The 27,007-nt window shown below is 43.0% G+C and overlaps 1 protein-coding gene across 2 annotated transcripts in view; it reads right to left on the bottom strand.

Moving 5' to 3' along the window:
• Positions 1 to 267: 267 nt before the first annotated feature.
• Positions 268 to 27,007, bottom strand: part of HMG20A (high mobility group 20A) — a 51,136-nt gene continuing 24,396 nt past the window's right edge. For both annotated transcript variants that reach the window (XM_040342999.1, XM_040343000.1), the window contains 6 exons: positions 19,701 to 19,916; positions 6,435 to 6,567; positions 4,766 to 4,797; positions 1,340 to 1,415; positions 974 to 1,189; positions 268 to 614 (listed from right to left, as the gene is read on the bottom strand). In XM_040342999.1, the coding sequence (XP_040198933.1) occupies positions 478 to 614; positions 974 to 1,189; positions 1,340 to 1,415; positions 4,766 to 4,797; positions 6,435 to 6,567; positions 19,701 to 19,916 (810 nt within the window). In that variant the 3' untranslated portion in view covers positions 268 to 477. The remainder of the gene's footprint in view (positions 615 to 973; positions 1,190 to 1,339; positions 1,416 to 4,765; positions 4,798 to 6,434; positions 6,568 to 19,700; positions 19,917 to 27,007) is intronic.

Raw genomic sequence — 27,007 nt, forward strand, 5'->3', positions numbered from 1 at the left:
GGCTGGAAAAAGCTGGTCATGTGACAGCTGTATATCGTTTAGGAAATAGGTACTTAGATTTTTTTTTATTAAAATAATTACAGTGCCATCATTCTCACACAGAATTAGAAGGGACAACGTACATTAAACAGTGTGTGCGTTTTGTATCGCTTTTTGAACAAGTTGATTGGCTGTCACAGTTGCACCAGATTTTGCACTCTCCAGTTTTAGTAAATCAACCCCAATGTTTACATAACAAAAATCAATAAGAGGGAGTACACAATAGTATAAAATCAACATAAAACACAATCTCTTTATTGACATACTGCATACAGCTCTGCTAACCATAAGCGGTGAGATGGAGAAACAAGTATTTGCCTTAGTTCTGTCTTTTAATCCTCTTTATGCGGTTATTCTGCTAGTAGCTGCGAGCTCCTCTATCAGCAAAAGGGTCAAACATCAAGGTCTTTATGGTTGCAAGAAGTGTGAGATCTATCCTTAACCCTCCAGCTGACTTAACACTTCTCTGACGCCAGAGATAAGAGCCTCACTCTCCTTGGGGTGTGTAAGCACGGCACTCTGCAGGCGGCTCATATATGAGTCAATTGTCTCCAGGGTCGGTGTTTCAGTGGTACCTGAGTAAAAGGACAGAAGGAGAATTACAGAAGAGTGTTGAGGATGTATACAAAATGGCAGGTATTAGTCAAGTGTATGCTACCACGTATCTTTCTTCAACTCAAGTTACAATTCCTACACTAACTTGCATCTGTTTAAGTTAAATATACTTCAGTTCTTTCACTCGCATTACTTTCACATCAACGCTCAATCCGGTCACTTCCTTCCATTTATTCACACTACAGCCTAATTCTGTTCCTTCCTCGATAAGTGTTGACTACAACATCTGCGTACTGAGTTTATGGAAATCATGTAACAGGCTACACATAGGCTTACACATACATATTAGTGGTGAGAATAAGCAGCACGGACAGAATACCTGGGATAGGGACAGCTTGCAGGCAGTGTGAAAGAGTCTGGCGAACATTTTGTAAATGTTGCTGTAGGAGTGTGTTCCTCCCCTGTTCTTGCTGCAGTTCAGCCTCCAGTCTCTGCACTGCAGATCGCATGCTTTCCACATGCTTCTGTAGCGCTGCATTCCGTTCCTCATGCTCCATGTTGGATTTCCTGAGCTGTCTTAACTCGGTTTCCCGTGCTGCAGAAAGAATGATGGATGGCAATGAAAGGAGTACAGGTCTAACCAAAGTATCCTGCTGCTACCAAAAGAGAATTACAAACTATTCTGTCAGCAAAAAAAGGTTCATCAATCATAAACCCTCCCAGCACTGTGACCCAGTACCCTCACCTTTGCTGTGATTCAGAAATTCTTCTGTGAAAATAGGAATATCGAATACTGATCTTTCTTTCAACACAGATTCTTTCTGAAATAAAGAAATACAAGATGATGTAGAGTAGAATGCACATAAAAGGGAACAGGCAGAAGCAGGGTGATCAGTACAAAACACCAGAGAGGGGAATATGCTCCAGATGAGGGGCCAACAGTCATTCACAAAGCAGTAAAGTATGAAATGAGTGCATTAGGTTAGCTGCAAAAGGGATTACTGAGAAGATAAAGTAGGACCATTCGAACATACAAAGTAAAGAAAGGTAAAAACTTTGGAAAACATAAATCTCAAAATAACTTTTATTAGTTGCACAAGTATGTTGTGATAAAACCATATCTAGATTCTTAGTACCGTACATCAGGAGAATATCCCTTATTAGACCTATGGGGGGGGGGGGGGGGGGGGGGGTAGGTATGCCTGGTGTAGCTTGTGTGCATTATGCAGCAAATACAAAAGGGGGAATGGATAGTTTACAATTATGTCAGCTTTAAAGTAGCACTAAAGCTTAATTTTTTTTTTAAATAAAATAAAAAATAAGCATGTTATACTTACCTGCCCTGTGTTATGGTTTTACACAGAACAGCCCCGATCCTTCTCTTCTGGGGTCCTCCGCCGATGTTACAGGCTCCTTCTCTTCAACGAGTACCCCCATAAAAAGCCACAGGCTCGCTTCCGAACTGCCCTGACATAGACTGGGCAGCTCATCCCTACGCCCTGCTCCCTCATAATAGCATTTAGGCTCCCTCTGCTATCAATCTGCCCAGGAGGAGGGTGACAGCTCTGAGAGCTGCTGCCCTCATGCATATCACTGGATTGGGATCGGACTCAGATTTTAAGTGGGGGGGAGAAAACTCTGGGCTTCTTTACCTTAATGCATAGAATGCATTGAGGTAAATTGCTGAGGGGGCTCCTGCAGCACAGAGGCTTATTTACCTTAAATTATTTTATGCATTATGGTAAAGAAACCTTAGAAGAGAAGTATGGGATTTTTTTTTATCCCGTATTCATACTTACCTAGGTGGATGCAGCATCAGACCCCGCCGTCTCTTAATTGAGAACCGAGCCACCGAACACCATCTATGGCTCAGTTCTCTCACCTCCCCGAGCTGCTGACTGTAAGTCAACATCTCTTCTGCTTTGCTCCTCCATGCTCATTGGAGCGCTAAGCTGTGGAGGGGCGGGGAGCGACCATCTCAGCGGGGAGCTGAGGGGCCGAGACTGCCATCAGTCCAGGCACCTGGCGGATCCAGACTTCGGAACCCGGAATGACATGGACTGGTTCTGGTGACGTCAGCAGAGAGCAGGCTTCAGACCTGGTGTCGGGTCACAGGAGAAGCCCAGCCGAATGAGCTCAGGCTGGACTTCTCCTTTAAAGTGTCACTAAATAGACATCATAAAAAAAAACTATCAATGAATTACATGCTGTTCATACTCGCTCAGTCACTATGAAATCAGTTTTCTGTATTCTGCAAAAAAACTGGTCCTGCTGCTCTCTATCTCCTCCCTTCTGTCCCCAATTCAGCTAGAGATTTTGCAGCTGCGGTGGCAACTCTGCACATGCTCAGTTTTCAGTGAGTTTCTATGCCAAGCTTTACTTCCCTATCACATCTGAGCAGCCCATGTGACTATAGAGTCAAACATGTGGGTGTATACATAGTGGTAAATGACAGCCCACTCCCTCCTCCATGCCCACTAACCAGCTAAAAACAACGGGGATGGGATATTACATGTAGATTAGTGGTGTCTTATTCTCAAACACAGGCTTAAGAGTGTGACACAGCCTGTGACTTGCAGAAATCCGGCCACACCAGGTCATTGCCAAAAAATAATAACTATTTGATTTCAAATATATATATTTGTATGACAATTTAAAAAACTTATCCTGTACAGAACTTTATTCTGTATTCCAAAGGCTGTTTTTTTTGTAACACGTGACCAGCAGCAGAGAACTAGAAGCTCCTCCTGCTTATGTTTCCCTACAGACAGGCTGGTAGAGAGCTGGGTCATGTGACAGCTGTATATCGATTAGGAAATAGGTTCTTGGATTTTTTTTTTTTTTATTAAAATAATTACAGTGTCATCATCTGCATACAAAAAAAGAATTGCCAATGTAAATGAAACAGTGTGTGTTCAGTATCACTTTAAGGCTTCACTAATGTTTCTATTCTTGGCTATAGTGAAAATTTACAAAACTCGCCAGGCACAGAACTGGACTATTTTTGCACTTAGAACATTTTAAATGGAATGTGTATTTTCAAAACATGTTATTTTTTTTGATGAATAACTGCATATTTTTTATTTTTTTTGTGAGCTGTATATAAAACAAATATTGTTTTTTAAAAAAGAGCCTAAATGCCTATGTTTTATTTTTTTACATCACTCTAAATGTGTGCTCCTGGGCTAGCTTTTGTAGTACTGTGCAGAAATGATCCTGGCCTGACAGCCAGCCTGGCCAGAGGGAGGCCTCTAGGACAGCTGGAGAACGTTGTTTACGTGTTCCTGGTCCCAGGGCCGCACGCTGTGTAATGGCAGAGACCGAAATGAAATGCAGCACAATTGATACATAACAGCAACAGCAGGAAACTGTTTTGTGGCTTAATGGGGTCAAACAGGTCCTTTATAGCATTACTGCATATTTGTATACTGTATTATATATTGTGTATATAACCCTTTACATCTGCCTGCCCATCTATTGCTTTTATCCTACATTGTCACCTAACTGTAACAACAAGGGGAGCAACAAGAACTGATAAATTTGGGAAGACGAGACAAAATAACAGATTCTGTGGGCAGCCATTTTCCCTGAAACATCTGACTTACTTTGTACGCCTTTTCAAATTTCCGCTTTCCTGTTTGATATTTACCATTTATGTTTCAATACTGCAATGCCATTTAGACACTTTATTCTCCCCAGTCTGCTTGCTTGTGTAATCTATCCAACCACATTACCCTGTCCTCCCTTTTCTGTGGTTATTTAATGCTTCTCACGCTGTTTTTCAATCCTGTGCCTTGTTTCTGCACTCAAGCTGTCACTCCTGTTAATAACTATCCTATACATCTACACTAAATACCCGTTTCCCTCATGCATGTTATCACACATAAATGCCACACTTAAAACATTTCAATTTTGTTTCCAAATCAATTATATTGCTCATTTATGTATGCGTTTGTACATCTGATTACTTCAATAATTAATCTATTAGCACCTAATACAGAATGTAGAAACCAATAATTATTTTTAATCAAAAGTTTAAAACCCCCATAGAGATATTGCAGTGCATTTACATTTTTTAAGATTGGGAAAACACATTTAAGATTATCACACAGCTAACAATGTAGTCAAAGTTGGTAAAGACAAGAGCCCTACTACATATACAGAGCCTTACCTCTGGGTCACTGGGGATTGTACGTGATGCTTCTAAGAAAAAAATAAAAAAGAGAGGAATCATGTAGGACAGGAGGTCTTGAATGCAACAACTATAGAGCTTCATTACCCACGTCCAATCCCAAAAACATATTTTGCTGTTATTTTACTGCCAAACCTATTGGGGTTGATTTAGAGCATGTTCATTTTGCAAAATGTTCACTTTGATTAGTAAACGAGGTAAAGCTGTGCTAACCTCAATTATCCAATCACGTGCAAGCAAGAATACATTTATTTATCCTTGCATGTGATTGGGTATTTTTTTTGCCAAGTGAAATGTAGACAAAGCATGTTCTACTCCTTTAATAAATTAACCCCATTATGTCTATACCTACAATTAACCACTTAACCTCCAAAACGTTTTACCCCCTCGATGACCCGGCAATTTTTTGCTATTTAACACTGCACTTATTTAACTGACAATTGCGTGGTCATGCAACACTGTACGCAAATTAAATTTATATCTTTTTTTTTTTTTTACAAAACCCCCCCCCCCCCCCCCCCCAAAAAGTGTATATTAATTGGTTTGTGTGAAAGTTATAGCGTCTACAAACGATGGTACATATATTTGAAAATTAATTAACCCTGATGTACTGACGGCCTATCTCCTTTCTTGATGTCCTCAAGATGCCAGAAATGTACAAATACTCCCCAAATTGCCACTTTTTGGAAAGTAGACACAGTTTATTAAGTAAGAATAATTTTTGGGGAAAATTAAGAAATTAAATATTTTTGTTTTTACAAATGTCCCCCCCCCCCCCCACATACTTTCATCAACGTTGTTCAGAAGTTTCTGAGATTGCTCTTACAGTAATAATCACTGCAACAATAATGTTTTGAACTTTCATGAATGTGTTACCTTCATAACAGCTGTGATTACTATTGAGTGCTGTGATTGGCCCACAGCTATCACATGGTACAGGGTGCAGTGATTGGCCCAGGTACCATGTGATAGCTATGGGCCAACCACAGTATCACAATACTAAGCATGGCTGTGTTATGAATGAAACCCATTCATGACAGTTGCGTTTACATTGTGATCGCATAGTGATCATGCGATACCCTGGCCACTCAAAGCAGCTGGGTACCAGGAGCCGCAATCTGCTGTGTCCACCGGACACAATGGTTGTGCTCCCACCAGCCAGTGACATATGTATGTGATTATGCATGGCTGTACCACCCACCCGCAGTAAAATTGATGTGGACGGGACAGTGAGTGGTTTATCCAGTTTTGTATTTTACATAGAACTAGCATAAGTGCCAGAATTGGTCTCCAGTTATCAGCCTCCTGTAATCTCCTGCACAGCAGCATTTAGACTGGACAAGGAAGGAGCAGTAATTAGGGTTGCAAAGCCCACTGCATTACAAGGTTGCTGTTTAATTTTTATTGTCCAGTCAGGGCTTGGGGTGCATCCAGGACCAAGTTATGCAGGCTGCAATATAGTCTGCAGGTAGTTCCAGAACACTGTCAAATACTGACTGAGCAGAATCAAAATTTCCTTGGCAAGTAAAAATATGCATTTCAGCTGTTTGCCAAGTTTAGGATAAAAATACTTCCTAAAAACTGACCAGATTACATTTAAATAAAAGCTAAAAAAAACATAACTCGTTAGCTCGTTACCACAACGTACCCTGCCTCTGTTGCCTCCCTTTCTGACGGTTCTGTGACTTTCGGCTGTACGAACGGAAAGCCTCTGTTTTCTGATACTGCTGCATTTCCTTTGTGTACCGTTCCTTGTCTCTATCTGCTTCGTCCAGGTAGCGCTGCAACAATATACACAACTTAGTGTTGGAGAGTAAAAACACAATCTTGGTCTAGTGAGGATAGAGGCGCAGAGACATAGAGAACAGGAAAATGAATGGACTACCATACTGATGAAGAGTCAGAGACAAACAGGAATATCAGTGGGCTGAGGTATATGAATAAGCTCTGTGTTCTCTTGGGAATGTTGGAAGATCTGTAAACACATATTTCAGTAGTAGAGCCTTGTACTATGTTAGCCATCAATTAACGCAGAAAGCCTGGATTTTAACGCATACCACTTATTGGCTAACTTGTTAAAGATGCACATTTTTGGGCTTTAGGTCCCAAATTGTAGTTGTAGAATGCTTGTGGAAGGGCCATAAAATCCTAAAAGCTTGCTATTTCTTTTTAACAAATCCTGGTGAACACAGGGGGCTTCATTTACTACCCAACTAATAAGACACATAAAAGTTTGCATCAGGTTTGTCAGAACACCAAAGACAAGTGTGTCTGTGCATGCAGCATCGGGCTCAGCAATTATTTTTAATTTACCAAGCTTCAAGACTGTTTCTTTAGTCCCTTGGAACGCCTTCAGCTCCCACTTGGGAATGGAGAATACAGAACTTAAAGCAAATGTATAGTCTTTTCGAAATAGAAGAGTAAGTTATCAACTTCATAAAACCATGCTATCAACGTTGTTAACGTTTTGAAATCCTTGTGCCTAACTAAAGTTTCTAAATATATAGGGCCAGATTCACGTAGCCCGGGCGCAGCGTAACATAACCGATTTAGGTTACACCGCCGCAAATTTTCTGTCTAAGTGCCCGATCCACAAAGCACTTACCTGGAAATTTGCGGCGGTGTATCCTAAATCCGTCCGGCGCAAGGCGGGCCAATTCAAATGGGGCGGGTACCATTTAAATTAGGCGCGCTCCCGCGCCGGACGTACTGCGCATGCTCCCGACGCGCCAACGTTTTGTGAATCGCAACCTGAAAAAAAGACTTGCGCCGGGGGAAAAAAAAAAAAATTAAAAAGTGACGCGGGAAAGACGGGTATACTTTTACATGGTGTAGTAATTTTAGACTTTGTAAAAGGTGCCCTATCTTTGCGACGGCAAACTAACACTTGTGGCGACGTAACGACGGGAAAAAGTTTTGTGGATCGCCGTAACTGCTAATTTGCATACCCGACGCTGGTTTACGACGCGAACTCCCCCCAGCGGCGGCCGCGGTACTGCATCCTAAGATCTGACAGTGGAAAACTATTACACCTGTCGGATCTTAGGGATATCTATGCGTAACTGATTCTATGAATCAGTCGCATAGATAGAAACAGGGATACGACGGCGTATCAGCAGATACGCCGTCGTATCCCTTTTGTGAATCTGGCCCATAGTGTATGAACGTTGAGCAGCACAATACATATGTAGATTCACAGGTCTGTTTTACTGCTACTCTTCACAATGCTATTCTATGAGTTAGCCAACTCACCAGTAGAAAATGTTTACCCTCCCAGGTAAAGGTATAAGGCCCCTTTCACATGAGCGGACCTGTCAATTCTCTATCGAGCAGCAGGTGTAAACGGACTTGTGTCCGACATCCAATCCAATCAACTAAAAACAGATGGATGGGAATGCATTCCCTCTCCATCTCTAGCAGATCAGATGGCAGTCGGGTGTAAACGGAAAAGCAGTCCATTTACATCTGACCACCCATAGAGGAAAGCGGGCTGTGTCCGTGGCTGCTCTACATTAGTGGAGAGGACATGGACCAGCCCCCCCCGCCTGCTCAGCGGGGATCAGTGGTCCCATTCCCTGCTGAGAAAACAGACTCCATGTGGAAGGGGCCTAAATCACTGTATTTCATATGTCATGAAAACCTTGAGGAGCAAGAGTGTATAATGCAAACGTAAAATCAATGTTTTTTTTAGGCTAATAAGGGTCTAAATAAATGTTTAAAGATAAACATTTTATTAGAATATACAATGAACATTCTAAGTATAAATCTGCCTTCAAGAAAGATGCTGAAAGCTTGTAAAATGCTTGTCAGAAATGATACTCTATAGATTAGCATTTACATGCGAAGATGAACAACTGCCTATATGTGAAGGATCTAAAAGGTTCTCCTGCATTCAGAAAAATAGCATAAAACTGCAAGTGCCATGCTTCCATTTCTTCCATATAGACACACCCACACACGTTAACAGCAGCCATATCTGCTTATTATATCTGTGTATATCACAATGGATGCGCGTCACTGCTAATTCACACTATGCTAGACAAGGAATCCTGTGTGGCTGGTATCTTATTTTAACAATGAGTAAATGCACTGAGCTCTCTTATGGCAAATCTCAAAATTTCTACATTTAAAGGGGAAGTAAAGTCATTTTTTTAATTTGTACCAACAGGTAAGCCTATGATAAGGCTTACCTGTAGGTAACTGTGATGATCTCCTAAACTTGCAGTGTTTAGTAGATATTCACACTGCATGCAGCCAAGGACATCTTCAGAGCTCCATGCCGCAGCCAAAGTCATCGCGGCCCCAGCCACTCAAACAGCCTGAGCCTGTTAACCCAGAAGGAAGAACGAGTGAAGATAAAAGCCCGTCAGAGATGACATCATGCCTCTGGAGGGCTTCATTCTAAGGTAGGCATTTCATAATGTGCGATGCATACTAGCAGGGGATTTATTTTTCTTTAATGCTGCGGTTTTCTACTGTTTTAAAGCCTAACTCTAGTTTTTTTTTGTATCTTTAAATAGTTCATTTGGTCCAACCTGATAAAATGCAAAGCTTTCTGTGAATGGCTGAGCAGCACTGAGCTCAAATATATTTTGTTCCAAGAGTGGGACGGAAAGTCACTTCCCCGCTTCTGAAAAACAGCCCTGTATACACTGTAGCTGATGCTACATACAGTTTATATGGCGCTTAGGCTCCATGCACACTGAAGCTGATAAACTGCAGTTTATTGGCGTTTTGGCTTTTTTTTTTTTTTTTTTAAAAGCCCATAAACTGCACTCTATGTTAGCCTATGTGTCCATCCACACATGGACGTTTTTTAGTGTTAATGAGCAGTGGAGTTTATAGGCGTTTTTTGGCGATAAACGCTCAAAAACGCAGCTCTCCAGCATTTTTTAGCTGTTTTTAATCCATTGAAAAAAAAAAAAAGCTACACTGAAAAACGCTAATAAACGCTATTGCAAAAACGCTTAAAAACTTTGAAAGGCTCCCTGCAAAGCTACTGGTGTTTTTAATAGCTTTTTTTAGCTTCCAGTGTGCATGGAGCCTTATAGTGGGCACATCTGTTGGTGAAGCAAATAGTTTGTCTGGTACAAACGACCTATTCAAAGTGGAACTTCACTCTCTCCATCAACACTGACTATTTTTAATCCTTATACTGATAGAATTAGTAAACAGATAGGAACACATGTTATAGGAACTTTTTTTTTATTTTATTTCTTCCGTTTATTCCTGGTTTCCATGCCTAGACCAATAACCTCATACTCCCCAGGAGTCTTCAGAAGATGTTTTCCCAGCTAAGTCCACCTTCCTGCCTGTGTGCCTGAGCTAAGGGCAGATGGATTCCAGGAAGTAATCTGCCCCTATGCAACTGACTGTGGCCAGAAATGCTAGGGGGTGTTTTTCCAAGGATTTCTCAGTAAAATGAAGCATTGAGACATGGATGGATGGGCGAGTTTGCTTTGAAAATTAAAAATAAACGAAATTGTGTTTTTGGTGCTCATATACTGTGTAGTTCTGCTTTAAAGTTACATGAAATCTGGAGTTAGGCTTTGATGCACATTTTTATAAAAATCTAGCTTAAAGCGGTGTTCCAGCCTTTTACTGTTTAATAAACAGACACTTACCTGCTCCACGGTCCAGCGATGCGGCCGCCCAGAGCTCTGCTCCTCCATTCACAGTATGAGTACCAGCCCGCAACAGCTTTCGGCTTCATGGCCGGGCACTCACTGCGCATGCGCGAGTCGCGCTGCACTCTAGGAGTGGACAGGCGATCTCCTAGGAACTGTCACGTGTCCCAGGAGATTGACTAGAGGGAGGGGCCGCCTAAGGCGAGAGGAGGAGTCACCTAGGCGGTCCCTGGGTGGAAGTAGGAAGTGGGACAGTAAGTCCCACTCCTACCAAAGCCCCCACTTCCCTCCCCACAAAAAAATTACATGCCATATGTGGCATGTAAGGGGGCGGGGAGTGCTTAAAGCGGAAGTTCCACTTTTGGGTGGAACTCCACTTTAAAAGCTGAACTATGGGAAATGAGTGGAGCTGCAAGGCTTTTCTGCTTGTTTAGGGGGCATAGAAAAAGAGATTTTTAATACAGCTTACCTGTAAAATCTTTTTCTTGGAGTACATCACGGGACACAGAGCGGCATTCATTACTATATGGGTTATATGGAGTACCTTCAGGTGATGGACACTGGCAATCTCAAACAGGAAATGCCCCTCCCTATATAACCCCCTCCCATAGGAGGAGTACCTCAGTTTTGTAGCAAGCAGTATGCCTCCCAAAATGGTCCTCAAAAGAGGGGTGGGAGCTCTGTGTCCCGTGATGTACTCCAAGAAAAAGATTTTACAGGTAAGCTGTATTAAAAATCTCTTTTTCTTTATCGTTACATCACGGGACACAGAGCGGCATTCATTACTATATGGGATGTCCCAAAGCAATGCTTACAATGAGGGGAGGGAGAACATCTCCAAGACAAAAGGATTTAATTTAGAGAATACTCAAATCATAATAAATCCAACTTAGTTGAGAAAAATAATCTTAAATTTAAAATTTAACTCAAAAAAGAGGAGCCCCCGGAATCCGAGGGTCTCAAACTGCAGCCTGCAGCACTGCCTGCCCAAAGGCTGTATCAGAATTCCTTCTTACGTCCAACTGGTAGAATTTTGTAAACGTGTGGACAGAAGACCAGGTTGCCGCCTTGCAAACTTGAGCCATAGAGATCTGGTGGTGTGCTGCCCAGGAGGCGCCCATGGCCCTAGTAGAATGAGCCTTTAATGATACTGGAGGAGGCAACCCTTTCAAGCCGTAGGCCTGAGTGATTAATTGCTTAATCCACCTAGAAATGGTGGACTTTGCAGCTGCCTGCCCCTTCTTGGGCCCATCCGGTAATATGAACAGCACATCTGTTTTCCGGATCTTCTTCGTAGCTTTAAGATAGGCCTTCATGGCCCTGACGATATCCAAGGTATGCAGCAACCCTTCCTTTCTGGAAGTAGGTTTAGGGAAGAAGGATGGTAATACCAAATCCTGGTTCAAATGAAAACTGGATATAACCTTCGGTAGGAAGGAAGGATGAGGGCGGAGAACGACCCTGTCCTTATGAAAAATAAGATATGGTTCCTTACAGGATAAGGCCGCCAGTTCCGATACTCTTCTTGCGGAAACTATGGCGACCAAAAATACTAACTTCCTTGTCAGTAAAACCAAAGGAATTTCAGCCAACGGCTCAAACGGTTGTTTCTGTAAAGTTGACAGAACAAGGTTTAAATCCCACGGGCAAAGCGGGGATTTAACTGGAGGTTTAATACGTAAGACCCCTTGAAGGAAGGTCTTAACCAGCGAGTGGGTGGCCAGCGGCCGCTGAAACCACACTGACAGAGCAGAAATCTGTCCTTTGATTGTGCTTAATGCCAATCCTTTATCCACTCCTAGCTGGAGAAAACTTAAAACTCTATCAATGGTGAATTTGCGAGGAAGCCATAGCTTGGACTCACACCAGCCTACATAGGCCTTCCAGACCCTGTGATAAATCACCCTAGAGACCGGTTTCCTGGCTCTGATTAGGGTAGAGATTACTTTCTGAGACAGACCTCTACCCCTGAGAATCAGGGATTCAGCTTCCAGGCCGTCAAATTTAGATGCCGTAAGGCAGGGTGGAGGATCGGACCTTGCGATAGCAGGTCTGGCCGTAGAGGAAGAGTCCAAGGGTCTCCCACTACCATCCTTAAGATTAGTGAGTACCATGCCCTTCTGGGCCATGCTGAAGCTACCAGGATGACTGGTATGTGCTCCACCCTGATCCTGCGCAGCAGGCGGGGTAGTAACTGAAGCGGGGGAAACGCATAAAGAAGTTTGAACTGATGCCAAGGGCAAACCAGCGCATCGGTTCCGCAGGCCATCGGATCCCTTGAGCGGGACATGAACCTGTCTAGCTTCTTGTTGAGTCTCGATGCCATGACATCCACGTCCGGCACTCCCCATCTTTGGCAGAGTGCTTGAAAGATTTGTGGATGCAGAGACCATTCCCCCGGCCATAGAGTCTGGCGGCTTAAGAAGTCCGCCTGAAAGTTGTCCACTCCGGGAATGAATATTGCCGATATGCAGGGCACATGAGCCTCTGCCCATAGGAGAATCAAGCTCACCTCTCTCTGAGCGGCTTGACTCCTGGTTCCCCCTTGGTGATTTATGTATGCCACGGCCGTGGCATTGTCTGATTGAATTCTCACCGGGAACCCCTGCAATTTTGACGTCCAAGCCCTGAGGGCTAGTCGAGCAGCTCTGAGCTCCAAGATGTTGATGGGCAACTGCTCCTCTAGCTTTGCCCAAGTACCTTGGCGAGTGCAACCATCCAAAATTGCTCCCCAGCCTGTCAGGCTGGCGTCTGTGGTCACTATCTTCCAAGCCACTGGGCTGAAAGATCTCCCCTTCAGTAGGTTCTGAGGGTCTAACCACCAACACAGACTTTGTCGGACTCTTGATGAGAGCGGCAACGGGATATCCAAGGCCTGTGGCCTTCTGCTCCATGCTGACAGGATGGCTGCCTGCAGGATGCGAGTGTGACTCTGGGCGTATGGTACCGCCTCGAATGTGGCCACCATCTTGCCTAGTAACCTCATACATAGGCGAATAGTCGGTTCCTTTTTGCTTAGAACCAGTAGGATTAATTCCTTGATGGCTTTGACCTTCCTCAGAGGTAGAAACACTCTTTGTTGTTCTGTGTCTAATCTCATGCCGAGATATTCCAACTGCCTTGTGGGCAGGAAAGCTGACTTTTCTCGATTTAGGACCCAGCCGAACTTCTCGAGGTATTGGACCGTGAGGGCCACTGCTCGCTCCAAGCCGGGAGACGAGTGATCTATGACTAGGAGGTCGTCCAGGTATGCTAGGATCGTGACCCCTTGGATCCTTAGTTTGGCTAGGATTGGAGCTAGGACCTTCGTGAACACCCGGGGGGCCGTAGCCAACCCGAAGGGAAGCGCCACGAATTGGAAGTGACGCGAAGCCACCATGAAGCGTAGATATTTTTGATGTGGCTGATAAATTGGAACATGAAGGTAGGCATCCTTTATGTCTATGGACGCCATGAAGTCGTCCTTTTGGAGTGTGGCAGCTGCTGACCGCACGGATTCCATCCGAAATGAGCGGACCTTTAGGTATGCATTTACCCTCTTTAGGTCCAAAATTGGCCTGACATCTCCATTGGACTTCGGGATGATGAATAGGTTGGAGTAGAAACCTAGTCCCTGTTCCAGGACTGGTACCTCTACTATTACTTCCTGGGAAAGTAGATGATTTAATGCCGACATTAATGCGGCTCCTTTCTCCGGATCGTTTGGAATCCTCGACTCCTGGAAATGAGGAGGAGGAAACTTTAGGAAATCTAATTTGTAGCCCGTGGCCACGGAAGACCGTACCCACTCGTCGGGAATGCTGGCTTCCCAAACCTCTCAAAAGAGTCGCAGCCTTCCCCCCACCTTCGTGGGTGGGGGCGCCCCTTCATAAGGGCTTGGGGGCTGGTTTTGCTGGTTTGCGAAACCACTGCTTTCTGCCTCTAGCAGCCTGTCCTTGAGACCTGCTGTTGAAGCCGAAGTTTGCTTTCGCAGGAGGCCGTCGATACTGTTTGGCATTAGAGGGCCCCTGCCCAGGGGAGTACTGTCGTTTAAACGCAGGCCCCTGAAACTTCTTCTTAGTTGGCAAGAGAGTACTTTTGCCGTTTGAAATGGTCTGAATGTATTTATCTAGGTCTTCTCCGAAGAGTCGTCCTCCATAGAAGGGAAACCCTACCAGGAGCTTCTTGCATGGGGGCTCGGCCTCCCAGCTCTTTAACCATAAGAGTCTTCTCATATGGATAAGGGATAACGATAAACGTGACGCTTGCTGGATAGAATCCTTAATTGCGTCTACTGTAAAACATATGGCCCTAGGGACATCCGAAAATTCTTCTGCCTGCTGGGCAGGAATAAGTTTAAGCATCTGCTTAATTTGATCCGATAATGCTTGAGCAACCCCAATCGCAGCCACAGCTGGCTGTACTACTGCCCCTGCCGTAGTGAAGGAGTTCTTAAGTAGTGCTTCCAAGCGTTTATCAACTGGATCCTTGAATACCTGTATGTTTTCTACAGGGCATGTTAACGACTTGTTAACACATGAGATGGCTGCGTCCACTGCAGGAGTAGCCCATTTCTTGGAAAATTTATCTTCCATAGGATATAGGGCAGAGAATCTTTTAGGTGGTAAGAAGATTTTATCTGGCTTGTTCCAATCTTGGAACAAAACTCCCTCTAATAGAGGGTGGATCGGAAACACTGCATTGCTTTGAGGCGCCCTCAGTGAGCCCAACGCTGAAACCGTCGATACCTGGAGATCTGGTACTGGCAAGTTGAATGCATTATGGACCAAGTCCGTTAAGGCTTGAATCCACCAGCCCTCCCCTTGGGAGACTGCTCCAGACTCCTCTGTATCCGGATCTTCGATCCCTGAACCTACTTGGTCCTTGTCCAAGAGGTCGTCCAATTCCCCTGAGGAAAGGACCTCCTCTTCTGAGGGTCCACGCTCGGGCGACGGAGATCTAATCCGTTTACTGCCCCGCATAGCTGTGGCTATCATTTTTCCCATTCTTTTCTCCATCTCTCTTAAAGAGGTGAGTAATACCTCGTCCGTGACCATCTTAGGGTTGGACTGACCCACGCCAGCTCCAGCCCCAGATCCCGATGGCCCCAAGGCTCCCTGTGGGGAAAGCAGCGGCATAGCTTTGTCCGAGACCTCAGACTCTCTGGGGGAATCCCCACCTCTTGTACCCTCTGACCCGGATGCCATGGTACAATACCGAGGTACGCCCGCTACCTATTGGTACTTGGAACTATAAAAGTTAATTGCCCAAACACCTGTTTGGGGGATAAAAAATGCTTCCTCTCCCCTAGATGACTTTTTTTTTTTTTGTTTCAAATCCAGGAAAGAAAAATCATTCTGTCCCCCTGAGTAGTATTGCAAGAAAAACTATGAGATGGAAAGAAACAGCCTATTTCTAGGCTTGAAAACAGTCTTCTGAAGACTGCAATATTCTTTTTGGCCACTGGCCCCGTGCTGCCGCTCTGGTCTTTCCTCCCCAGTTCCAATGTATCGAATGCTGTTTGGAACGAAAAGTAAGGGCCGCCCCTTCCTTAAACCACTGACCCGCCCTTCCCCCCTCAGCTAAACGGCGCGAATTGCGCCTATAACACGTGAACGCGCGCGCCCGCCGATAGGGGGGGGGGGGGGTTGGGGGGAAGGGAGCCTCTCTGCTCCAGCTGGAACCACGAGGAGGTCAGCGTCTGAGGAGGAAGACTGATGGAGCATCGCCTGGAGGCTTGCAGGTAAGCATAGCTCTCTGACACACACATACACTTTATATTACACAGGCCCTACTCAAATGCTTTTCCAACACTACAAGGGAGGTCACTTCTTATGGGGAAAAAATACACATAGAGCCATCCTATCATTAAGATATGTGACTAGTTTGCCAGATGCAGCGCATAACTTTAGGCATGTCCCCTGTGACCCCCCAGAAAAAACCTGCTAAGAACCAAGTTCCGCAAGTTTTCCCCTCACTTACCTGCTCCATGCCGCAGGACTTTGCCAAGCAAGAGGCCCAATCTTCCCCCATCTCCGTGGGGATGTCTAGACCTTCAGGCCCTGGGTTCCTATGAAGGATCCACTGTCCTGGGCCCATATAGCACTCTGGCAACAGAAACATTAGGCACCCAAAGGTTTCTAAGTTCTGGGCCCAGGGTCCAGCTCTCTAAAAAGAAAAGCATTATGGGCTATACCCCAAGGGTTTGGGGTCCGGTTACTGACCACTTTAGCGCTGAGGCCTTTGGACAGAACCGGTTAGCTCACCTAATCCCAAGGATGCGGAGGCAAGCTAAACCATGACCAACACCTAAGACACTGGCGTAAAAACTGAGGTACTCCTCCTATGGGAGGGGGTTATATAGGGAGGGGCATTTCCTGTTTGAGATTGCCAGTGTCCATCACCTGAAGGTACTCCATATAACCCATATAGTAATGAATGCCGCTCTGTGTCCCGTGATGTAACGATAAAGAAAAGAAGATTTATTCACCTGGTCCTCTAGCTTAACCGGTCATCGCAGCACCTTCTCCTCATGCTTCAGGGAAGTGGATAATCAGGTAAGTAAAAGTGCTTTTATTATCTACTGGAATTAATAAGCAGATAAACCCCCAGTGCAAGGGAGGATTTCCAGATTTCCCAGAGTTGGACGATAAAAAAAAAAAAAAAAATACTGCAATATATGCTTACTGACAAAAATAAAATTACACCCTCCCCTTTAAATGCCCTGGTCTAATAAAAGTAAAAAAGTCAGTAAATCATGAGTCTTGATGACACTTGCCACTGTTAAATCATGCCAAAATCAATTGTTGTTATCTAAAGGCAATTACACCATAAACCATGTCAAACGAGCACTTTCACACATCATATACACTCAGTCACACAAGCATGCACAGAATTTACATTTGCATAGATATACAATCAAAAACACTACCTACTCGGTCACAAAACATATTTAAACACACAATACACGCTCATTTCCACCTCTAAACTGAATGGAGAAGAATGGGGTAATGTTGGGCATCACAGGCAAAATACAGCAGCCAGCATCTTTCTGCTGACATATGCATGAGGAAAAGTACAAACGGTATGCAAATATGATATAACATATTCTCTCCTGTTCTTACAGAGTTGTCTGTGACGGAGAGGTAAAGGGTGAGATTTTTGGACCCTCAGGGTAGCATAAGGCTCATGGGCTGCCAGCTGGATCGCACTGCACTATATTACTGCATAATCTGCAATATGCATATACTACTCGTGTTAAAAATATGTTGTGAAGCGCTAAATCAAAGAAATGCCTCTTTCTTATAGGGATAAAAATAAAGCATTCAGGATGATTTCTACTTACATTGCCAAGTCAAAAAGGGGCACAAAAGAATCCTGGATTTTATGGGCTACCATAGATCTCAGAACACCAAGTCACAACCAGCTGAAAAGGTAGAAACGCTGAAGAGCAGAACTGCCAACCTGGTTGGTGTACATATTTCTTCATGCTTAGCACAGACGGGTATATTGTCTTTCTGCAGATGACCAGCTTTTCATAGTAAAGCTTTAAGACTTACAGTGTATATAAACAAAAGAACTAACAATATGATCAAATACTACAGCTTCTCCATCCTTAGCAGTAGCAGCTACATTAGTATCTTTTTCTCCATCTTCACCTGGTGATCCTGTGAGCCATACATTTCCTGTACTACATTGGCAACATTCACTCACTCTACTGAATGTATGGAGGAGCAGCTTTGTTGGCCCAGACTATTCTGTCCCTGAAGCAGAGTTATGGCTTGTATACATGATCCGAAAATCCGACGAAAAATACCGCTTTCGACGCGATCGCACGATAATCGGATTGTTCGTACAGAGCTTTCGAGAGCTGATCACGACATGCACGAAAATTTTCCTCGTATGATACCAGATAGTAAGATTTTGGTTTAGTCAATAAAATTGTCGTCCGAATTACACCATACACAAATACACTACAACACATGACATCACTTCCTTTTTTTTCTAAAGTAACCCAGTTAAAGAGGAAGTAAACCCGTTTTTGTTTTTCCTGCAGAAAAAAAAAAAAAAAACCCTGCAAGAGAAAGGCATAATGAGCTAGTATGCATACTAGCTCATTATGTGGCACTTACCTGAGATCAAAGCCCCCGAAGCGCTCCTCGTTCCCCTCCGCCGCCATGTTGCCTAAGAGTCTCTTGCATGTTGACTGGCCGGAGCGGTGATGATGTCACCGGCGATGACCGGCACTATCCCATTCAAGCCCCGGGCCGCTCAGTGCGCCTGCGCCGTAGACATCGGTGCAGGCTTTTCTGCAAATATCTGCTTAACCGTGTAAGTGAAGGAGATATTTCTTGCACCTACAGGTAAGCCTTAATCTAGGATTACCTGTAGGTGCAAGTTGTCAAAGTGGGTTTACAACCACTTTAAGACTGGCCATACATTATACAATTTTCTTGTACAATTTTTCTTTAGATTTACCAAAACCATATAATATAAGGTCAAACCTAAACACAATCAATTTGTATGCAATCAGGCAGGCCAGTGCACTACATAGCTGAAGGTAAATCTAAAGTGAATTGAATAACAATATTGCATAATGTATGGCCAGCCTAACATTGGCGGGGCTGATGGAATTTTAGTGCAACAGAGGCACTGTGTTTTCAGCTCACTAGTGTGTTATCAGCTCAACTTTCACCCGGATCAACAGGTATTTTCTTGTAATTCTCAAACAGATAAACAAAACACTTTCAAAAGTGTATATAAAGTGATTGTAAAGCTTCAATCTAGTTTTTATTAAAATAATAAAACATGTCATAGCTACCTCCTCCGTGCATTGGTTTTGAACAGCCCGTCTTCTTCTGAAGTTCCCCACCGATGCTCCTGGCTCCTCCTCTTCCTCACGTGCCCGTTCGATCCCAAGCTGCCCTGCCTGCATCTATAGACACAGACAGAGCGCTTCACCCCCCACCCCCGATCACAGAATTTGATTGACAGCAGCAGGAGACAATGGCTCCCATTGCTATCAATCTGCTCAGTGAAGAGGGAGAAAGCAGAGAGCTGCTGCTCTCGTGCACAGCGCTGGACAGAAAATGGGCAAGTATAGGGGGGCTGGGGGTAAATATAGGGGGCTGGGGAAGGGGTTCCTCTGGCACAGATTTTTTACCTTTATACATAAAAGGTAAAAAGTAAGAAAATAAAACCTTAAAACACTTTAACTGACCAAAAGGGAGCAAATAAGAGACGTTCACTGTCAGAGTTTACATAACTTGTCCATGAGCATAATGCTATGTGAACATTTTTGTAATCACCTGTTTCTCATGAGTAGGCAACTTGCTCCACTCACTGCCAACAATTCTGGTAATTTCTGGAAATGGAACATCTGGGCGTTCAGCTCTTAACTGCTCCCGCCTTTCATTCATGAAGCGCACATAACCTGTAAGGGGTGCTTTAGGTGCATTGTTATCACGGGGGCTTCTCTTCCTCTTCCGCCCTTTGGTCCATCCTCCCCGCCGAGCTCTAGGTTGCTTATAGACAGAACAAACATATTTTAGTTGCCCTCTCAATGTCTTTTATATATTAGTTATCAATCTTTCAATAGCAAGCAAAAGAAAATGTACATGTTAACGTCCTGCGTCACAGTGGTGGCACATGGCCCTTATAAAGGAACCAGGCTGACAGTGATACATTATGTTCCTATTTTACACTTATGGTATAGAATTATAATGAAACTCGAACTCTAAATATTGAAACTATTATGTCTTATATCTAAAGCCAAAATACTTTTTAGTAGACAATGGTTAAAACCTCAGTCAGGGTAGCGTTTGCTTTCTTAAACAAAAGTGATCCAAGTGGAAACAAACTTCTTAAAGGGATCCCAGAGCTCTAACTTAACCACTTGCTTACTGGGCACATAAACCCTCCTCCTGCCCAGGCGAAATTTCAGCTTCCGGCACTGCGTCGCTTTAACTGACAATTGCGCAGTCGTGCGACGTGGCTCCCAAACAAAATTGACGTCCCTTTTTCCCCAAAAAATAGAGCTTTCTTTTGGTGGCATTTGATCACCTCTGCGGTTTTTATTTTTTTGCGCTATAAACAAAAAAATTCACTATTTTTTACTTGTTGCTATAATAAATATCCCAATTTTTAAAAAAATAACATTTTTTGTTTCTCAGTCTAGGCCAATACGTATTCTTCTACATATTTTTGGTAAAAAAAAAAAAAAAATCGCAATAAGCGACTGGTTTGCGCAAAAGTTATAGCGCCTACAAGGGGGACAGAATTATTATTTTTTTTCTAGTAATGGCGGCGATCTGCGATTTTTATTGGGACTGCGACATTATGGTGGACACATCGGACACTTCTGACACATTTTTGGCACCATTCACATTTATACTGCGATCAGTGCTATACATATGCACTAATTACTGTATAAATGTGACTGGCAGGAAAGGGGTTAACACTAGGGGGCCAGGAAGGGGTTAAATGTGTAGCCTAGTGAGTGTTCTAACTGTGGGGGAAGGGGACTGACTGGGGGAGGTGACCAATCTGTGTCCCTATGTACTACGGACACAGCATCGGTCTCCTCTCTCCCTGACAGGACATGGATCTGTGTGTTTACACACACAGATCCACGCCCTTGTCTGTGTAACCGCCGATCGCGGGTGCCTGGCGGACATCGCGGACACCAGGCACGCGCATCGGCATCTCAGTGATGCGGCGGGCGCTCGCACGTCCCCCAGTGGCTGGAGGCCATATATAGACGGCCTCCCGGCAATTGGGATCCACACTGCGGCCGTACAAAGTCGTACGGTCGGCAGGAAGTGGTTAATAAATGGCTCAAAATCCAGGAAACAACTTTCACACAATTTTCCAATGGATGGTCACTGCAGCACTAAGGGTTAAAAGGGAAGCATGGCCAAAGCTTTTTGGCTGTACTTCTCTTGAGGTTCAGGGAGAATCCTGACAACATTGTCTGTATCCGCCTGGCTGCTTGATTGATAGGGCACACGCCTGAGAGCCAGAGCCAGTTGTGCCCTAGCCTGACGCTGTAGTAAGCATTGAAGGAGCAGAGCAGACAGTGGTGACCAAAGCTGAACCAGCCTTTTCTCAATTAATCCTTAGCCATTCCCGCTTCAGTAAAGTCTATCTAATGATCAGCTTCTCTGGAATAGGAATATTGTAAAATTTTCACTTGATCAGCGCATGCAGCCAATTGGCTGCAGCGCTAATCAGTGCCTTCTGACATCGGCTGAGGAGTCCCTGCTGTCAGAATACAATAACGCATCGGGGGGGGGGGGGGGGGATTCCTTTATCCACCTTGCTTGTGTAGATGGGGGAATCCATCATTTTTTTTTTGATCAGCCCAACAGCTTTTCAAAAAAATAAAAAAGATGCATCTATGGCCAGCTCGACAGTCACTGCTCCCCACTACAAGCAGCCCAGGGCTTGACTAATCAATGTCAACGTGATCGCCCAGTTCTTGGTGGTGGCGTTGGAAAGGCCACAGTGTGGCACAAATGTTGAATGTTTTTTTTTTTTTTTTAACCAACCCTAAACTTCTCCAAAATGTAAAGTAGAACTATAGGCAATTTTTTTTTTCATTTTGGATAGAGTAAGGGAAGGTTATAACCCCTGTAAATATATTTTCTTGCCATCAGTGTCCCATTGCGGAGATTTACCTTCACTTCCTGTCCCCATAGCCAAACAGGAAGTGAGAGTTTCTTGGGGACCCTCAGATCACCAGAATTATTGTCCCCATTAGATTTCCCTTGTATAAAACTTTTCTGGGAACAACCTAAACATTTTGATTTTCTTTTACTTTCGCTTTCAATGATAATGGTAAACAGGACAAATAGAGGACGGTGAATATTCCTAACAGAGAGGCAGAGACAGCAATAAAAACTGACAGGTGTTCTAATTCACCTTTACGCTGTCCAAAACCAAAAAATTTTGCATTTAGTTATATATTAAATAATGTCAATTAGATGCACAGCTCACTTGGTCTGTCAGCCCCGTTAGAAAATACAGGGATTGCCCACAATGGCATAAAACCAAAAACTTAGGGCACACAACATAATGCATTAAGTGTAATCTATCTTTTAATCCTTAAAAGCAAGTTGGGGCACTCGCAAACATCCAGTATAGAAGAGCCTGTCACAGCCAAATGGAGCAGGTATTATTTAAAGACTGCTGTGGCCAGCGGTCATACCAACAGCAGGAAAGATTTTAATTCCAGGATGCAAAGGACCTGGCTAAGTTGCAAAGGCAGCAGCAGGACAGGACAGGAACCCCACATGTAGGTTTGCCTGGCAATGCATTTTGCCACTTTGTGAAGCATATTGGTTGCCGAGACACTTCTCTCTATATAGAGTATAAAAACACATCACTAAGGTTGCATCCGATCTACAAATGAGTACATCTTTTTATACTACATTGTATTATAAACACCATTAGTCATAGGGAATGCATATAAATAAAACATTACTTAAAGGGGTTGTAAGGGTTTTTTTTTTTTCTAAATAGGTTCCTTTAAGCTAGCGAATTGTTGGTTCACTTACCTTTTCTTTCGATTTCCCTTCTAAATGTTTGTTTTCTTTGTCTGAATTTCTCACTTCCTGTTCCTCCTCAGTAAGCTGTTCTGGCTGACTAACCCCCAGCCAGAATGGCTCGGATGATGGGGGCAAGCTTACTGAGGAGGAACAGGAAGTGAGAAATTCAGACAAAGAAAAAAAACATTTAGAAGGGAAATCAAAGGAAAAGGTAAGTGAACCAAAAATGCACTAGCTTAAAAAGTACCTATTTAGAAAATAAAAAACGAACCTTTACAACCCCTTTAGTAGAAAACCAAAAAAACACATTTGATTAAGAGCCTTAACTTATTTGGCCACTAGATGGAGTCCACTCACACTCTATAAATAATTGAACAGTAACATTACACTTGTCCAATAGATGGTTGTTTTACAAAAGAATAACATTATATTAATATAATAAAATTCGTATTTATCCCATTATTATTATCATCATCATACTAATGTATTATTAACTAGGTATTTTGTCATGTATCATTTTTCATATTTTGAAGTATTATTATAGTTCAGGTGAAGATGTGATGAAGATAAAGAGTACTTTTTATTATTCATTGCATGTGAATTACCTCAGTCTAATGCGTTTAGGCTTCTAATAGAATCTGCGTTATTGAATTCGTAATTTTATTAATTGATGATTTTTGTGCATTCTGTATCGTATGACTAATGGTTCAACTAATTATATACATACACCTTTTGCATACGTACTAAATTGTATTTGTAATTAGGATTCAGTTTAAAATTAGGTGTTAGTATACAATACTAGTAAGATATATCTGTTATAATCTATCTTTTTGTATAACAAGTATCCATTGAATAAGTGTAAAGTTACCGTTTAATTTTTTATAACATGTGAATTTACTCCATCTAGTGGCCAAAGCCCTTCATAGAAGATTTCTTATTTAATTTATTTATTTTATTTTTTATTGCTGATTTTTCTGTGTTCCCTATGATTAATGGTTCAACTATTTATAAACCTTTAAAATGAGATTTGTAGTTGTGGATATGATTCAGCCCAAGTCGTGTGTGTGTGTGTGTGTGTGTGTGTGTGTATATGTATGTATGTATGTATGTATGTATGTATGTATGTATATATGTATATATGTATATATGTATATATGTATATATGTATATATATATATATATATATATATATATATATATATATATATATACACACACACACACACACACACTATGCGTATGTATAGGATATAAAAAGTCTGCACACCCCTGGTAAAATGTCAGGTTTCTGTGATGTAAAGAAATTAAACAAGGATAAATCATTTCAGAACTTTTTCCTCCTTTAATGTGACCTATAAACTGTACAAGTTGAACAACAAAATAAAATCTTTTAGGTGGAAGGAAATAAAAATAAGAATAAATAAAATATGGTTGCATAAGTGTGCACACCCTTAAATTAATACTTTCCTGAAGCACCTTTTTTTTTTTTTTTTTTTTTACAGCACTCAGTAGTTTTTTTGTGTATGAGTCTATCGGCATGGCACATCTTGACTTGGCAATATTTGCCCACTCTTTGCAAAAACACTCCAAATCTGTCAGATTGCGAGGGCATCTCCTGTGCACAGCCCTCTTCAGATCACCCCACAGATTTTCAATCAGATTCAGGTCTGGGCTCTGGCTGGGCCATTCCAATACTTTAATCTTCTTCTGGTGAAGCCATTCCTCTGTTGATTTGGATGTATGCTTTGGGTCGTTGTCATGCTGAAAGATGAAGTTTCTCCTCACGTTTATCTTTCTAGGAGAAGCCTGAAGGTTTTGTGACAATATTGACTGGTACTGGGAACTGTTCATAATTCCCTCTTCCTTGACTAAGGTCTCTGTTTCAGCTGAATAAAAACAGCCCCAAAGCATGATGCTGCCACCACCATGCTTCACTGTGGGTATGGTGTTCTTTTAGTGATGTGCAGTGTAGTTTTGTGCCAATCATATCTTTTGGTATTGTGGCCAAATGTTCAACCTAGGTTTCATCAGACCACGACACATTTTCCCACATGCTTTTGGGAGACTGCAGATGTGTTTTTGCAAAATGTATCAGACTTGAATGTTTTTCTTCGTAGGAAAAGGCTTTTGTCTAGTCACTCTACCCCATAGCCCAGACATATGAAGAATATGGGAGATTGTTGTCACATGTACCACACAGCCAGTACTTGCCAGATATTCCTGCAGCCCCTTTATTTTTGCTGTAGGACAGTTTTCTCCTCTTTTCATACATTTTGGAGGGACGTCCAGTTCTTGGTAATGCACTGTTGTGCCATATTTTCTCCACTTGATGATGACTGTCTTCACTGTATTCCATGGTATATCTAATGCCTTGTAAATTCATCCCTGACTGATACCTTTTAACAATGAGATCCCTCTGATGCTTTGGAAGCTCTTTGTGGACCATGGCTTTTACTGTAGGATATGACTAAGAAAACGTCAGGAAAGACCTACTAGAACAGCTGAACTTTATTTGGGGTTAATCAGAGGAACTTTAAACAATGGCGGGTGTGTACTGACTCCTATTTAACATGAGTTTGAGGCTGGATTCCCACACATGAAGTGCAAATTCCAGCTCCGTTTTCTCTGCGAAGAGAAGAAACAGCTGTTCACCGGTTCCTCTCCGTTGTAGGCGAGGATCAGCTGAGCAGGGAGGTGTAGTGAGGAGGGGGAGAGAATGCCTGTTCACAACGGAATGCATCTGCAAATCAGATGCGTTCCCTTAGAAGAATATGTGCCTTCAATTCACACTGTACTGCCTAGAAAACGGATGCGTTTTTTGGGCAATGCGGAGTGCAAATGCAATGCACATATGTTAACCTGGGTGCATTCAAACTAATAGATTTTAAAATGTTATGAAAATTGGATGTGGTATAAGCCGCATCCAATTCGCATAGATGTGAACCCAGTCTGAATACGATTGCTCAATTCTGAACACAGCTACATCCCCAGTTATAAAAGGGTGTGCACATTTATGCACCTTATTTTTTATTTTTACTTCCCTCCACCTAAAAGATTTCAGTTTGCTTTTCAATTGAGTTGTACCGTTTATAGGTCACATTAAAAAGGTGAAAACAGTTCTGAAATGATTTATCTTTGTCTCATTTTTCTACATCACAGAAACCTGCCATTTTAACAGGGGTATGTAGACTTTTTATATCCACTGTACACTGCTCAAAAAAAATGAAGGAACGCTTTTTAATCAGAATATAGCATCGAGTCAATTAAACTCCTGGGATATTGATCTGGTCAGTTAAGTAGCAGAGGGTTTCAGCTGCTTGGTTGTTAATGAAATTAACAAAAGGGGCACTAGATGGACAACAATGAGACGACCTCCAAAACAGGAATGGTTATACAGGTGGAGGCCACTGACATTATTTTTCCCTACTCATCTTTTCTGACTGTTTTCCACTAGTTTTGCATTTGGCTAGGGTCAGTATCACTACTGGTAGCATAAGGCGATACCTGGACCCTATAGAGGTTGCACAGGCAGTCCAAGTCCTCCAGGATGGCACATCAATACTTGCCATTTCCAGAAGGTTTGCCATGTCTCCCAGCACAGTCTCAAGAGCATGGAGGAGATTCCAGGAGACAGACAGTTACTCTAGGAGAGCTGGGCAGAGCCATAGAAGGTCCTTAACCCTTCAGCAGGACCTGTATCTGCTCTTCTGTGCAAGGAAGAACAGGATGACCACTGCCAGAGCCCTACAACATTACCTCCAGCAGGCCACTGGAGTGAATGCCTCTGACCAAACAATCAGAAACAGACTTCATGGGGGTGACCTGAGAGCCCGACATCCTCTAGTGAGCCCTGTGCTCACTGCTCGGCACTGTTGAGCTTGATTGGCATTTACCAGAATTGGCAGGTCTGCCACTGGTGCCCCATGCTTTTCACAGATGAAAGCAGGTTCACTCCGAACATATGTGACAGATGTGAAAGGGTCTGGAGAAGCCACAGAGAACTTTATACTGCCTGTAAAATCCTTCAGCATGACCGGTTTGGTGGTGGGTCAGTGATGGTCTGGAAA

The sequence above is a fragment of the Rana temporaria genome, chromosome 3 (genome assembly GCF_905171775.1).
Source record: "Rana temporaria chromosome 3, aRanTem1.1, whole genome shotgun sequence".
NCBI lineage: Eukaryota > Metazoa > Chordata > Amphibia > Anura > Ranidae > Rana > Rana temporaria.